The sequence below is a fragment of the Piliocolobus tephrosceles genome, chromosome 12 (genome assembly GCF_002776525.5).
Source record: "Piliocolobus tephrosceles isolate RC106 chromosome 12, ASM277652v3, whole genome shotgun sequence".
Classification (NCBI taxonomy): Eukaryota; Metazoa; Chordata; class Mammalia; order Primates; family Cercopithecidae; genus Piliocolobus; species Piliocolobus tephrosceles.
The window spans coordinates 56,397,904-56,411,139 of NC_045445.1; the positions used below are offsets into that span (position 1 = coordinate 56,397,904).

General features: G+C 37.7%; 1 protein-coding gene across 6 annotated transcripts in view; it reads right to left on the reverse strand.

Annotated features, from left to right (window-relative positions):
* DIAPH2 (diaphanous related formin 2) overlaps nucleotides 1-13,236 on the reverse strand; it is a 927,958-nt gene that overhangs the window by 136,983 nt on the left and 777,739 nt on the right. For 3 of the 6 annotated variants that reach the window (XM_026452161.2, XM_026452158.2, XM_026452162.2), the window contains one exon: nucleotides 207-345. The exons of the other annotated variants lie outside the window; for them this stretch is intronic. In XM_026452161.2, the coding sequence (XP_026307946.1) occupies nucleotides 296-345 (50 nt within the window). In that variant the 3' untranslated portion in view covers nucleotides 207-295. Of the gene's footprint in view, nucleotides 1-206; nucleotides 346-13,236 lie in introns of those variants that run through there. 6 annotated transcript variants of the gene reach the window in all.

The window sequence follows — 13,236 nt, forward strand, 5'->3', positions numbered from 1 at the left end:
GGGGGAAACCCCGTCAAAAAAAAAAAAAAAAAAAAAAAAGCTAGAAATATTCATTGTAGACTATGTATCTGTTCTTCCCAAGTCTATATTTTCTTTCCAGGTATATATATGGTTAACCATCATGAAATCGGTATTAAGGGGCAAATAGCATAAATTTTATGAGAAAGCCTTAGGCAGAAATAAAAGAGGACCGGACAAAATGAATATCATGTTTCCACTAGAAACTTTTACTCCTTGATTATCTTAGTCATGTTGTACAATCACCCAATCCTGTTTAAAACAGCACTCAGGCCGTTTATGTAGCTGATCTTGGATTAGCCCTTGTTGCACAGGGATGATTTACCACTGCAGAAAAGAAGAAATAAAGAGAAATATTATTTGAAATGTATGAATAAAAAACCATAATGCACCTAGAACACTGAATAAGACAAAAGCAAAAATAACTCATTTATAATATTGATTTATGATTGTGCTACTGTAACTTGAAAAGAGAATTTCAACAAATTAGGCCACAGATAACACACAAATCTCATATTCATTTCATTAGTTATCATGCAGGTCATGATAAACGTGTCACAAAATAAAGGAATGAACTGGGTACTGCCAGCACTCCATCTCAAGCTGCATTCTTGCTTGTTTCTTTGGAAAGTTGTAAGTTAATGAATAGATGCTACTTTCTATGATACGGATGTCCTTCACTACTCGAATCTATTGAATTCAGCAATGAATACATATTCATGAATGTGCACTCTTCTCAAAACAGGGATTTAGACAGTCTACTCCATTACACATAAGTTTATTTTTTCTTCCAGGTGTCAGCTAGGAAATCAACATTTTGGTCAGTGGCCTCTTCATAATGTTTGTCCTAATGGATGCCACCTGGAAATAAAATCAACTGATATTTAATAGAGTATATTTTCCAAATTTCCATTCTAGGAAGAGTATTATTTTAGGAAGAAGTAATTAATTCTAACTATTAGAAATTAACATAGATTTATAAATACAACTGTAGCTGAATCTGGTGCTAATTAAAACAAGAGTTAAACAAAACTATATAATTCACTTTTTATTATACATTCACATTCTATTGATGATGATAATAATTAGAGCCTATGCTATCATCAACTTGATGTTTTCATAGCTATACTGTTTTCTCTTGGTCATCCTACCATGGTTTCTACGTATCTGATGAGGCCAACTGTGTTTTCTGTCAGTCTGTTTCAGTTACCTGTGTTTTGATTTAGTGACTTGCCACATTGATGTAATGTTTTACAATCATCTAAATGGTGAATACATATTAACTAATGTTTTAGTGTTAAATGTTCACACAAAACCTAATAAACAGTGCACCTCCAAACCTTCTTGGCTTCCTTTACAAGTAATACGCCATTTTTTTTTTTTTTTTTAAAAAGACCTTTCAAATATTCTAGTCATGCTCAATCAATAAATACACCAAAATCAAACTTAAATAATAGGTTTTCTAGCTATAAAACAATACACGCTTGACAATATGGAAGAAATACAGGAAATAATTTTGTCAAATTTTGTTAAGCCAAGAAGAATGGGAAACGGGGCGGTAAAGGCCAAACGTATGTCAGATTCATATAGTGGTTTCTGTTCTTGATGTTGAGATCAACAAACATCTGAGCACCTTCTATGTTTCCATCACAGTGGTAAGATATTGGGGCTAATGAATATGATGCAAGTCCTTAACTCCTTAAAGACTAATGTACTTTGGACAACCATTCTATCCTATTCATCCTAAGTGACCACAATGATTACTAAGAGCAGCAGTCATGCTCATAGGTGATGGTGGCCAAAGGCTGACATTCGGAACATTACAATGGGCTAATATTCTACTCTCTTGCAAGAGTTGTCTCTTGTATGGACGATATGATGGCAGAAGGGATGCAATGTGGAAAAATCCTAAGTAGAAAAATTTTACTTCTGTTTATTTTTTAAAAAAGTATTCCCCTGACAGCTTGGTCTGATTGACAGCTCTTACAGACTGACCTAATGAACCTTCAGCCTGGGAGCCTTCACACATTGCCTGATAAGCAGTGAACTCAAGTTTTACTGTAGCCATCATCTCCTGAGCCCCAGTGATCTGACTAAAGTGGCATGGCCTCCAAATACAACTGCAAACATTTATTGCAGGCCAATCCCAGCAGGAACGCTGTCAAACTGATTCTTCAGCTTTTATAGTCTCTCTGCAAATCAGCCCAAATCACATTGTTCCAGGTTTAGAGTAAGCATCTAATTGTGTATCCCCATGGTCTCTGCTAGGATTTTGCAAAGGTGTTAAATTCTGGTATATGAAAACATCACAGAGCCACAAGTGTATATGCAAATTATCTGCTTATTCCCCTACAGAGTGTGAAAAATATTTTAAAGTTTTTTTTATAAAACTACTGTTCATCTTATAGCTATTCTATTTGTCTGTTTCTTCCTTACCCACTAGGGCCAGTTTGTAAATGTGTAACAGGGAAGATGAGACAAAAGGCTGGGGCAGGAATGATTCAGGATCGTGATTAACACCAAAGAATATGTCCTGTACAAAGGGAATCCGCAAGTCACATTTAGAGGATTCTTCTACATTGTTTATGTTAGGTCTTAAAGTATAATTCCTCAGGAAAAATGCAGAAACCAGGATACTAGTCTACTACAAAGAAGGAAGACTTCGTGCATTTATTTCAAATCTTTGTAAAACAACATCAAAAAGAAATTAGTCTAACTATGACTAGTTTTCTAGAAACAAGAAGTGACTTACTCTGGAATTAAATGAGCATCGTGGGACTGGAATGCATGGAAGCTGTAGTTAACATTTTGAACTCCTGAAACCACTTTCATGGTGGACCTTTCCTATCTCATATTCTCAAATTAAAGAAAACATTTGTTGCTCTAAATTTGGGATAAAAGGGTGTGTTCATCAGATTATATTACTTACATAGAATTTGAATTTAGCTTTAAATTGTCCTTCATTCCTCTTTGAAACCAGAATGATGAATCTGGACAGACTAATCTTTTGCAAAAAGTAACCACAGAAATGAAGATACTGCAATCCATAGAAAAAGAAAAAATATCTACAGTATTTTTCACTTCTTACATAAAGCATATTTAATCAAATGTCTTTGAATTTGTCAGCAATACATATAAATATACCTATACACACATATTCTCTCTCTCTCTCAAGCTACTAAGCTACCAAAATAAAGATAGCCTCTAAATGCCAATATAAAACCAGGCAAACACCAATGGATTTGGTAAATCTATTTTGCTGAACCTCAACTACCCCCTCTGGGGCTTTGGCCTGTACTTGCAGCATTACTTTTGCATAACTATGGTAAAACAGCTGCAAGAGCAACAACAAAAACAAAGATTAATTAACTCGGCTGGTTCAGGGGGAGATTTGTGGCAAGGTGTTCTTCCTCTAAAAACTCTAAATTCATCTAGTTTCCAGTGTGTTCTAAGCATTTCAATCCATATTTTTTTCTATGTGGGCATAAGAAGAGAAGTATACTGACATACTTAGATCCTGGGTCACAGTAGATGAAACAGATGTGAGACAAAATTCTGCTTTTTTAATACTTCAGTAAAGAGTCCCATCAAATTGTTTCTTAAGTCTCAAACGCCTAACTATAGATTTAACTGGGTATTTGTATCTTGTATACTTTTTAAAATCTTTGATTCTGTACATAATATGAATGATTTTTTAAACAACCTACATATGTTGGTAAGATCTGTCCTCTTCAAGGTAGTTACTTTAGGAGCTACAGAATTCAGCAATGATTCTATCATTGGCAAAAAACATTTGTGAAGTCCTTCTTCGGGATATCTTTACAGTAGGCCTCACAGCCTTTTAACTAGTTTTGATGACAGCAAGTATTTGACATTTAATAGATTTGAGTTTTAGAAAACACATATTTCAGAGCCAAATTAATAAGTAACCTGGGTAACTAAGCTGTGCAATACTAAAGTTTGGTTAAACACTAGATGTAACTGAAGAAATGATACTGAATTTCTTCTCTAGCTCAAATTCAAGGTACTGCAGAACATTCATTTGGATAAATACATTCTGGTTGGGGCTAAGTGTGGTGGCTCATGCTTGTAATCCCAGCACTTTGGGAGGCCGAGTGGATCACCTGAGGTCAGGAGTTTGAGACCAGCCTGACCAACATGGTGAAACTCCATCTTTACTAAAAATACAAAATTATCCAGGCGTGGTGGTGCATGCCTGTAATCCCAGCTACTTGGGAGGCTGAGGCCGGAGAATCGTTTGAACCCAGGAGGCGGAGGTTGCAGTGAGCTGAGATTGTGCCATTGTACTCCAGCCTGGGCAACAAGAGCAAAACTTCACCTCAAAACAAACAAACGAAAAAAATTCTGGTTGGTTTGGTAACAAAAGCAACATACAATCATCCCCGGGTATCCATGAGGAATTGGTTCCAGAACTTCCTTTGGAAACCAAAAAATTAGCAGACGCTCAAGTCCCTTATCTAAGACAGCATAGTATTTGCATATCACCTATGTACATCCTCCTGTATACTTTAAATCATCTCTTGGCAACTTAAAATGCCTAATAAAATGTTAATGCTGTGTAAAAGTTGTTATACTGTATTGTTTAGGGGACATGGAAAAAGTCTGTGCATGTTTAGCACACATGCAATTTTTAAAAATATTTTCGATATGCCTTTCATTGAATCCATGAATGTAGAACCTATGGATATGAAAGGGCAATTGTATTCAGTAAAATATAGATAAACGCATAAATGTTTGTGTGTGTGTGTGTGTGTGTGTGTGTGTGTGTGTGAATTCTAAAGCAAGACAAGATAGTTCATTTTACAGATTAGGAAATGGAGGGCCTGAAGTTAGTGTAGTCCTAGTAAAGTCTCCGGTATATAGTGAAGTGCTTAAAAAATATTTATGTAGCCAATGTGATGATCTATGAAGAAATAAACACTATGCTTTAAAACTCTGTTAGAGTGCTAGGATTATAGGTGTAGCAAACATCTGTCTATTTGCCAGCCCTTCCCATACATTTCTCAGAGAATCTGCTCTTTCATCCAGTCCCTGGAAAAGGTGACAGTCCTATGTACCATGTGATCTTATCTCTGCTCTGGCTGATTGGCCACAGACTGAACACCTGACTTAAGGGAAACAAATTCACAGGCTAGCTGGGTCAGTCAGATTCTGTCACAAGAATCTGAACTTGGAGAGACCCATGTCACATAAAGATAGACACTTGAAGTAAGCATCATACTGTATCATAGCTGTGGCAGTCATGTTCAAAGGAAACCAATGGCGTGATCTCGGCTCACTGCAAGCTCCACCTCCTGGGTTCACGCCATTCTCCTGCCTCAGCCTCCTGATTAGCTGGGACTACAGGTGTGTGCCACCACACCCGGCTGATTTTTTTTTTTTTTTGTATTTTTAGTAGAGATGGGGTTTCACCATGTTAGCCAGGATGGTCTCAATCTCCTGATCTTGTGATCTGCCCGCCTCAGCCTCCCAAACTGCTAGGATTACAGGTGTGAGCCACCACGCCTGGCCCAAGAGCAACTTGTATTTCTAACTTTTCCATTTTAGTTCCAGCCTAAGACATTCATGGTCTCACTGTTGTTTCCTATCCTTGGATGTCCATAAGGTTGCTTATCACATCCTTAAATACATACCCCTTCACTCAAGCTACCTTGTGTAGATTTCTATTCCATACAACCAAGCAGTGCCTATGACAATGTGGTAATGGACCTGATTCCTCCCTTTAGTTTGTCAATTAAAAAAATTAGAAAAATAATTTTTAAACTGTTCATGGAATAGCTGAATGCCCAGGGAGATTAAGTGATTCACTCCAAGTCATTCACACAGTGATGGGTCAAGCATTAGAAACCAGATCTCCTAACTCATCACAGACCCTGGAATTACATAACCTTGGAAATGTTACTTAACCTCTCCTTGACTCAGTTTCCCCCACTATAACACGGAATACAGTAATAGTACTTAACCTCTCTAATAGGATTTTTGTGAGGATAAAATTTGTTATTATATAATACAAATAGTAGAGGCCAGGAGCAGTGGCTCACGCCTGTAATCCCAGCATTTCGGAGGCCGAGGTGGGCGGATCACCTGAGGTCAGAAGTTTGAGATCGACCTGGCCAACATGGTGAAACCCTGTCTCTACTAAAAATACAAAAATTAGCCAGGTGTGGTAGTGTATGCCTATAGTCCCAGCTACTTGTGGGGCTGAGGCAGGAGAATCGCTTGAACCCAGAAGGCAGAGGTTGCAGTGAGCCGAGATAGCCCCATTGCCCTCCAGCTTGGTGACAGAGTGAGACTCAGTCTCAAAAAAAAAAAAAAAAAAAAAAAAAAAAAATTGTAATAGCTGATTGAAGCAGGGAAGGAACCTGACCTACAGGGGAACCATCCTAGGGCTTGTCAAAGACTTGGGCCTGGTGCAAAAAACAAACAAACAAAAAAATAAACAAACACGGGGGGAAAAAAAAAGATTCTAATAACATTCCTGTCACAGGAACATAGAATTGGGACCCAAGAATCGTTGTCAGGAGGAAGAAGGAGCAGTTAGATGAGGATAAGTAGTCTCGTTTCAAGCACTAAAGGGCCCAGGAACTTATGCTGTGAAAGACCGCAGAGCCACCTTGAAAGGACAGCAAAGATCCCATTTCCAGGGCTCCAGGTCTAGGAATTCCCTTGAGCCTCTCTGTATCTGTTCAATGAACACCCAGTTTAAGTAGCTTTTTGTTCCTTGTAATCAGAAGAGACTCAATTAAGTAAAATGCTTATTAATAGTATCTTAACTTTTTGTAAAAAATTAAAAGCAATCACACACACAAACAGCATAGAAGGGAGGTCCCAGATGCTTCTTATTTAAAACTTTTTTTTTTTTTTTTTTTTAGTGCTCTCACACTCTGTTGCAGCATGGTCATCACAATACTCTCATTTTTCTCTTTCTGGGTAAGAAGTGCTTTATCACCATGTTATCATCAGGAACTAGATGGCACAGGTCTTAAGAATGAGTAATTAATCATTCTATATCCATTTAGCATCATTGGATTCATTTTGTTTAACATGATAGATAATAGCTTAAGCCTACATTCTTCCAATTAAAATGTGAAAATGTTAACATGATAGATAATAGCTTAAGCCTACATTCTTCCAATTAAAATGTGAAAATGTTCTTTACAAAGGTCTTCTACCCTTACAAAGCTAAGCAAACTCTACAGCATATTCTATAATTAGCACCCTGAAAATATTTTTTAAAGCAGCAAAACAGCAACCTGAGCACAAACCAAGACTACTGCAAATTGTAAACAACTTCAGATGATTTACAGCAAAAGAATTCGACAAAGCTTCCTTAATGTCAGGATATAAACAGTCCTTAGTGCTATTTAGTTAAATGATAATTATAAAACCTATTGGACTGAATGAGAATTTGGATTGTCAGACAAATGTTTGTAAGGGGTTAATTAATTCATATGAATTACACAGCTCAGCTGAAAATGGGCTCATTATTCTAAACCACCAACTTTGTCTGCTTCTTGTACAGTCCTCCTTTCTCCATCAGATTTATCCTGTTGCACCCCCACCCACAGTAACGAATGTCAGGAGATACAAATATTTAAAAGGAAATGTGAGCTACAGGCATTTTGCAAGAGTACATCGGGGTACAAAGATGTCTGCTGGAATACTGAAATGGGAAGATCATTTATTAGTGCACCATGGTTCATAACATCCCAAAGGGTTCAATATTTTCATTATGCACATAAACATACCCCCTCCTCCTTTTCAAATGCCTCATTACAGCTAAGCCTGGAGCTTTTTTCTTAAAAAGCTTTCCTCTGAAATTATTAATAATTTGAAGTTCCCTACAGGCCAAGGATATTATTACAGTCAAAATGCATCAATATGTATATATACTTATATACTCTCTTTTATGCTCTTTTAAATAACAAAGTATTTAGTGGAAACAGTAAAGAATTCATAAGCTATATACAGAAAAGCCTAGAGGAAGATGGCAATATCCCAGACTCCAAGGAAACAGCTCTTGAAGCTTATTAGGTGGGTGTAGGAGACTGTAATAGGATTATGAGTTTTGGTTTAGCCTGTCCATCATTTCAAAATCCCCATAACTAAAGGGAATATCTTCATAGGGGTCTGAGTTTAATATTGAAGCTGCTTTATTTAATTCTTCCTATTTTATAATGCTGAGTGCTAATTAGTTCCATCCACTTTCTTCAGGCTTGTCAATAAGGCAACTTGGAAGCCAAGAACCTGCTGAATTATGGATTAACCAGTTCTGTAACAGTGTGTTCAAGCAACCTAGTTAGCTACTCCAAAATGTAATGTTATTATGGGCACAGGAAAGCATAAAATACTCTTTTGTTATGTTCTGCTTGAAAGAAAAAAAATAACTCCCTACCAGTGAACTGTTTATTTCTGATGCATTAATGAACATTTTAGATATGTAAAACTAAAATAACATTTACTGTTGTGTGTGTCAAACATACCCTATTAAATTCACAATAGCCATAATAATATTTACTACAAAAAAAAGAAAAAAAGAAAAAGACAAACTAGTCTTAGAATTTGGAGTACAGAAAAGAAAAATCTTAAAGGCAGAAAGACTGAGAGACTGACATGAGTTCCCTCATCTACCTTCACTTTCATTGAACCTGCATCCCAATCTCCCTGGGCCTTCCCATCACTTTCTTAACTCTTGCCATTTCAATTGGCTCCTTTCTGGTGCAGCTAGATGCTAGAATCGGCCCTGTGGGGTCATACATTCTGGAATTAGAAGTAATGTTAGAGATAAACTGATGTAGCGCTCTTATTTCACAAGTGAATTAACTGAGATCCAAAGGTCAAGTGAACTATTAGAGGTCATACAAGCTAGTTGATAGTAAAGTTAAAAAATGAATCCAAGTCTCCTGATTCCTTGTTCGATGCTCCTTCACTTCTACTTACCATCATAACCATCCCATTCAACCATGTCCAAACTCGTTGCCCTCACTAGGCTGCTGAGCTATCCCCTCCACCAGGCATAATTTTTTTTAGCCACAAGGAATTCAGCCATGATCAAGCACTGACAAAACGCAACTTGGCTACGTCTACTGTGTGCTCCATGGTTTGACTCCCCAAGTGTCCCCAAATCTCCCCTGCCTCCACAGGCTTCCAATTCTGCCTTCCTTGCTTCATTTCTAAATGATTAGCTTGATTTCTACCTTGTCAAAATGAATCTATTTCCCAGGAGTTTAATCATCTGCCTTCGCCTAGAAACCAATTGTTTTCTATTCTGCTCCTCTTTGTGGTAGAGATAACTCTCCTTTTCTCCCCTCCTGAAGATTTATTTATTTATTACGGCATTTATTGAAATACATGTATTCCCTTCCTTACTGGCAACTTCAGTATCTCCTTTTTTACTGCTGCCTTTTCTTTAAACTCTTTTAAACTATTTTAAACTCTTTTAAACCATTCTTTAAACTATTATAAACTAATAAAAATCATAATAGCAGTAATAATAACCAGCTAGTACATACAAAGTATTTATTATTGAGACAGCCAGGAGGGAGGGGTCCCTGGAGAAACTCTAAACAGCCCACTGAGGTGGAGCCTCGTTAAGTTTACATTGAGGAGGAGACTGGCCCCTCCACTTCCTGTGTGGAAGCTGAGATTCCAACATCCTGCTCTAGCAGGGACTCTGGCCTTGTGAGAGTCCCTGTTTCCCCCTTTTCTTCCTTTTCACCGAATAAAACTCTGTCTTACTCAAGATTCAAACTGTCTGCGAGCCTGTGAATTTTTGTGGCTGTGGGACAAAGAACTCTGTCTTTAGCTGAACTAAGGAAAAGTTCTGCAACATTTTGTGCTAGGGACCATTTTAGGTACTTAAGTATTAACTTCATTAATCCTCATAATAACCCATGAGGTAGGTATAACTATTATCCTCATTTTACATATAAGGAAACTGATACATAGATTAAATAACTTGCCCAAGATACACAACTAGGAAGTGGTAGTGCCAGGATTTGAACCCAGAGAGCTTGACTCCAGATTCTGTGCTCTTAACCATCATGCTGCCTCTTTAATATATGTCATATCTATACCATCACTTATGAGCTTTATTACACTGAGCAAGTTACTTCTGAGAGACTCAGTTTCCCAATATGTAAAATTAAAATAATATTGCTAATTTTGTAGGATTGATATGAGGATTATGTGAACTAGAGAATATACATAACCCATCATGCCTGGCATATATAAACATCCAATAAATGACAATGTTATCATGATGAGATTAATAATCACCAAATTTGGCTTTTATCAACAAAATGTTCCAAGGAAGTACTCCCAGAGGGAGATAGCTCTATTATGTATTTAAGAAATCCTTACAAAACCCTGTTCTAAACACAATGTTAACTCATATAGTTCTCAAAACCACCAAGAGGAAAATCTTACTATCATTTCCATTTTACATGTGAGAACATTGAGGCAGAAAGGTAATACACTGCCTCAAGGTCGCAAAGCTAGTAAGTGGCAGAGTCAAGATTTAGACCCACACAGTCTAACTCCATAGTTTTTGGTATAACTATAGCACTAAGCGAGACTCTCAACTCTCCTTAGCCCAGTGGACTAAGACAAGCATCTTTACAACATGGCAGCTAGCTTGAGAGTAAACTTGAGACACCCACGGCATGGAAGAATAGCATAGATGCATATAGTCACAGTAAGTTTAAAAAGGTGTTTTCTACTGTAGTGTTCCCCAAACTTGTCAGCTGAAGAGAATTATCTAGAGATTAAAAGAAAAAACAAAAACAGAATCCTTGGCCCCCTCCCATACCTACTAAGCCAGACTCTGGGAATGGGGATTAGTAGAAGTTAATAGAGGACCAAATTAGAATCACATAGGAAGCGTTTTCAAAATCCCCACGACCAGGACCTATCCATGGAGACTCTGCTTCAGCATATCCATGTTGTTTCCTAGACCTCACTTGTTACCTTTAGAGGATTCTAGAGAGACAACAACTTACTGAAAACTGACAAAGAGAAGCATTTATCATCCCTTCATTACATGAAATATACCTTCATATAATCAAATAGTTGATGAGGGGGCATTTTTGTTTTTTAAGAAGTCATCAATCTAATTAAAGGAGGAATAATAGAATAGTACTCTTTTGAACTAATGGACCTAGAGAATAATCAGCGGCTGCTAATATAACAAAAAGAGTCAACTAGCCATCATGTGCTCCCATATAAAACCTCACAACACCAACAACAATAAGGACGTCTTGACACAAAGGCAAAACCTGAATCTGATCAAGCCTTAGAGTGGCTTGGTTTATCTAACTATAAATTTATAGAAAATATATGGAGTAGGGGGACAGGCAAAGAAACAGGTAAATAACACCAATGGGATGCAATAAACAAAATATAAACTCAATCAGACAAATGACCGGGTTGCTTCAACAATAACAAGTGGGCTGGGCATGGTGGCTCACACCTGTAATCCTAATACTTTGGGAGGTCAAGGTGAGAAAATCGCTTGAGCTCGGGATTTTGAGAAAGAGAGAAAGAGAGAAAGGAAGAAAGGAAATAAGGAAGGAAGGAAGGAAGGAAGGAGGGAAGGAAGGAAGGAAGGGAAGGAAGGAAGGGAAGGAGGGAGGGGGGGAGGGAGGGAGGGAGGGAGGGAGGGAGGGAGGAAGGAAGGAAAAAAAAACTTCTGAAAATTACAAGAAAAAAAAGAGAAACAGATGAAAAGGTGGAGCAGTCAGCCTCCAAGATGATCCCCCCAATTATCCCAATCCCTTAGTATTCACACTGTGGTGTAATTCCCTCCCACATTGTTTCTGGGTTGGTTTTTGTGATTGGTAGAATATGACAGAAGTATTGTTATATCGCTTCCAAGACTAGGATACAGAATGCACTGTGGTTTCCTCTTTGCTTTCTCTCTTAGATCACTCACTCTTGGGGAGGCCAGCTGCCATGTTGTAAAGGTGCTTGTCTTAGTCCATTTGGGCTACTATAACAAAATACCCAATGGTATTTATTGCTCACAGTTCTGGGGGCTGGGACGTTTAATATCAAGGCACCAGTAAATTCGGTATCTGATAAGGGCTCGTTCTCTGTTTCACAGAGGCACTTTCTCGGTGTCCTCATATGGCTGAAGGAGCAAACATGCTTCCTTGAACTTCTTTTATAAGGGTAATCACTTTCCAAAGGCCTCACCTTTTAATACTACCACATTGGAGACTATGTTTCAAAATATGTGTTTTGCGGGGACAAAACATTCAGACCATAGCAACAGTCAAGAAGCTCTATAGAGAGGCCAGTATAGTGGAGAAGTGAGCTTGGAATAGATCTTCTAGCCCCAGTCAGGTCCAGAGACAATGGGCTGCCATCTCATGACCCACACTGAAACCATCACTCATCTAAACTGCTCCCAAATTCCTGACCCACAGAAACTATGAGATAATAAACATTTGTAGTTTTAAACTACTACGTTTTAAAGGTAACTTGTTATGTAGCAATTGATAACTAATTGATAATTAACACAAGGGGGATTCCATTGTTAAAAAGAGACTTAACAGAACCATAATAATGAATCAACTTTGTTTAGTTCCCAATTCAAACTAACCAAAAAGAGTAGATAATCGGCTGGGCGTGGTGGCTCACACCTGTAATCTCAGCACTTTGGGAGAGGGGCAGATCATTTGAGCTCAGGAGTTGGAGATCAGCCTGGCCAACATGGTGAAACCCCAACTCTACTAAAAATACAATAATTAGCCAGGCGTGGTGGTGGGTGTCTGTAATCCCAGCTACTCGGGAGGCTTTGGCAGGAGGATTGCTTGAACCCAGGAGGCAGAGGTTGCAGTGAGCCGAGATAGTGCCACTGCACTCCAGACTGAGTGACAGAGCAAGACTCCGTCTCAAAAACAAAAAACGAAACCAAAAAACCCAAGCAGATAATCAGGGAAATGTAAACACTAAATAGATATTTGTTATTAAGAATTTTTTTTCTTAGTAAGATATGATAATAGTATTTGGTTATATTAGAAATAATCATCTTTTATGGATGCTTATAGAAACATTTACAGATGAAAAAGATATAATGTCTGAGATCTGTTTCAAAATATCCAAGAGTAGCAGTGTGGAGAAAACAAAATTGATCAAGAATTGATCATTGTGGAAGCTGGGTTCATGTTTTTTTTTTTTTTTTTTTTTTTTTTT